At 32.9% G+C, this 3,226-nt stretch overlaps 1 protein-coding gene across 1 annotated transcript; it reads left to right on the top strand.

The window, feature by feature from the left end:
* The first annotated feature begins 1,176 nt into the window (after positions 1-1,176).
* Positions 1,177-2,103, top strand: LOC118804823 (olfactory receptor 6N2-like). Its single transcript, XM_036565454.1, has one exon. The coding sequence runs from the start codon at positions 1,177-1,179 to the stop codon at positions 2,101-2,103; it is 927 nt and encodes a 308-aa protein (XP_036421347.1).
* Positions 2,104-3,226: the final 1,123 nt, after the last annotated feature.

Below are 3,226 nucleotides of genomic sequence, written 5' to 3'. Positions count from 1 at the left end.
AATTTTCACTACAGTTAGAAGAATGTCATTCAGAAAGACCCTCATCCATCTGCACCTGGCCAGCTGGCAGGAGCCAAAAGCTTCTTTTCAGGAGGCAAAAAAAAAATCGAAGCAGCTTGGGAGTTGCAAGTGGCAAACCATCATATGGTTCAGGCAGCATCCCTTGTTGTGCCCAGGGGCAGGAGCCCCCCAGTCATGCCTCCTAATCTCTCCATTCCCTGCTCTGGACAGGTCTGCTACAAACATCAATTTACCAAATGCTAAAACCAAGATGGTGGTCCAAGATGGTGCCACAGATTGCTGTCACAATGAGACGTGAGACATCCACATATCTTTTTAGCTCCTTTCTCGTGGCTATTCTTAAATCATCTTGTTCTTAAATCTTTATTCTATTTATTGTATTTTATTGTATTTTTCATTGTATTAAATTCTTGTTAACAGGTTGTGTACTGTCAAGGCTGTTTAATATGTTACATGTCATAAATGTATGACTCACCAAAACAAATACTTTGTATGTGTAAGACACTTAGTGACATTGACCGATTCTGATTCTGATTCAAGTAACAGTCAGAGAAAATCACCTAACAAACAATTTATAAAGGAATCTTAATTTGATTGGAAATTAATGTACTTAACAACAAATCTATGTATTTTAGTAACACTGATTAGCTGAATGCAGCTGTATAACTTATCACTGCATAACATTCTCTGTACTTGCTGTCATAAATTTAGGGGAATATACTAACATGTTTTATTAAATTAGTTGACGCAAAGTAAAAATTTTCAAAGTGAATCCATTTAACTCCATTCTATAATGGTGAACGATGCAGGCAAGACTTACCAATCAGTAAATTGGAGAGTAAACCACTAAGGAATATGTATCTGTCCAGTAGAGAATATATAAATATAGGTACACAAAGCTGTTGTCCTCAAACCAGCCTGTACAGCCATAATACCTCCACTGTACTTCACTCTTCACTCTTAAGCATGTTTTTTTCTGATGCCTGACTGAATACATAAAAAACACTGGTTTGAGCACAACCAGATTAAACTGACTAATCTGTTTAGACATCTTTGGACTACTTTATGGAAAGTTCAAGTTCAAGAGGCTTCATTGTCATTTCAGCTATATACAAGTACACAGTGAAACGCAACAACATTCCTCCCGGACCATTCATGGATTATTCTACCAATGTTACATATTTATCTTTGGAAGGACATGTGGAACTGGAGAAATATAGATATGTTTACTTCATAATTTGTCTTACAGTTTATATACTGATAATTTTTTGTAACACTGTTGTCATTTCTGTCATTTACAAAAGCAAACATCTCCATGAACCAATGTACATATTCATTGCTGCTTTACTTTGCAATTCTCTTTTTGGAACAGCTGCCTTATATCCTAAATTACTGACTGATTTTTTGTCTGAAAAACAAATTATCTCTCTTGAAGCATGTCTGTTTCAGGCCTTTTGCATTTATACATATGGAACATCAGAGTTCACTTTATTATCAGCTATGGCCTATGACAGATATGTGTCCATATGTAAACCATTACAATACGCAACTCTTGTAAAAATGTCCACTGTTAAAAAGATCTTATTTGTCTGTTGGTTTGTGCCTTCCTGTGAAATTGGCATATCAATAATATTAACATACCGACAGCTGTGTAAATTTAAATTAAACAGAATATATTGTAATAACTACTCAATTGCTAAATTAAGTTGTGGAGACATATCTGCTATGAATTCGTATGGACTGTTTATTTTAAGCATTGCTGTATTTCCACCAGTATTCTTTATAATCTATTCATATATTAGAATAATCGATGTCTGCTTAAAGAATTCAAAAGAGTTTAGAAGAAAAGCTCTACAGACCTGCTTCCCACACCTTTTCATTTTTATCAGTTTCTCTATTACTGGATGTTTTGAAGTGATTAACAGCAGATTAGAAGGAAACGTACCTCATTTATTTGCCATGATAATGTCAGTTGAAAATTTGGTAATTTCTCCTCTACTCAATCCTATTATATATGGACTTAAACTGCAGGAAATATGGAATCAAATAAAGTTGTTGGGAAGGAGAAGAATTTCTTTTTAGATTGAAATATGGAACTTTTTTTCAGTTTTTCAAATACATAACTGCTTTTTATCCAACTAGTTATTTTTGTGCACAGAACAGTGAATACAGTGATTGTATCCTGTTTTTTTAGCATCTGATTTTGTGAATATCTGAGTTCTTTTCCTTCAGTCAGGTGAAATCACAATTAGACTTTGGTTTAGACATTTTTCCTGTGAATGAAATGTGTTAAGTATTTGCTTTTGTTACTTAACTTTACTGTTTGATTGCAAAGCACGTGAAGCTGCTTTGTGTATAAATGCTCTATAAATAAGATTGATCATTATTATTATTATTTATATGGTATTGGATAAAACACTCAAACATGGTGTCGCCACTCCCATAGCACTGGAATGATCGTTAAGACTTATTTAAAATTTCACTTAAGGAAAATGTTATACATAATTTATCAACATACTGAATGTTGTACAGTATAGCCCTTTAACGATGAGACAAGAAGTAGTGGTGTATTTCTGTTGTTTATTCATCTTTTCTAATAATGTGTTTTCTCAATGGGGTTATAACTTCTATGTAAAGAAACAAGGACATGATTTAATAAAGAAGTCAGTTCATGCCTTTTTATTTTGTTTCTCTGTGCAATTTGAGCAAGTGCATGTATTGCAAACTGGATAGAAATATACTTCAAACTTCAGCTGCTTTTTATTTTTAGTCTGATGAAACAAATTAATAATAAGCCTTTAGAGAACCAAATTCAACACGTACAAGTACACATACAGAACATGCAGAAGTAAGTACATTTCATGAACAGTTTAGATTTTACATATTTGCACATACAGATAATCAATTCTTCATTTAAACAAAATGGACAGGTAAATATCGGAATTTAACCTATGACACTTAAAATTAACATTTCTGTCATACTTTCCATAATTGAAGTAAATGGAAATTAAATGTTGTTCTTATGGGGAAAAAGTTAGTATAACCCTACATTTATCACTACCTCCAATGTGTCAAGTCTAAATCAGGTGCAACTAATCAGCTAACAATTAGAACACTGTTAGAAAATATCTTATAGTGATCTTAAATATCTACTCAGAAGTTTGAGTACTTGAAGTCAATAGATTTCAGAAGAAAACATCTATAG

Source organism: Colossoma macropomum, unplaced genomic scaffold, assembly GCF_904425465.1.
Source record: "Colossoma macropomum unplaced genomic scaffold, Colossoma_macropomum, whole genome shotgun sequence".
In the NCBI taxonomy this organism is placed as follows: Eukaryota; Metazoa; Chordata; class Actinopteri; order Characiformes; family Serrasalmidae; genus Colossoma; species Colossoma macropomum.
The sequence above is the reverse complement of the archived record's forward strand: the minus strand, read 5'-3'. Positions and strand labels throughout refer to the sequence as shown.

What these genes read in the sequence shown, in the direction of transcription:
- LOC118804823 (XM_036565454.1), top strand. Translation starts at nt 1,177, where the DNA reads ATGGATTATTCTACCAATGTTACATATTTATCTTTGGAAGGACATGTG.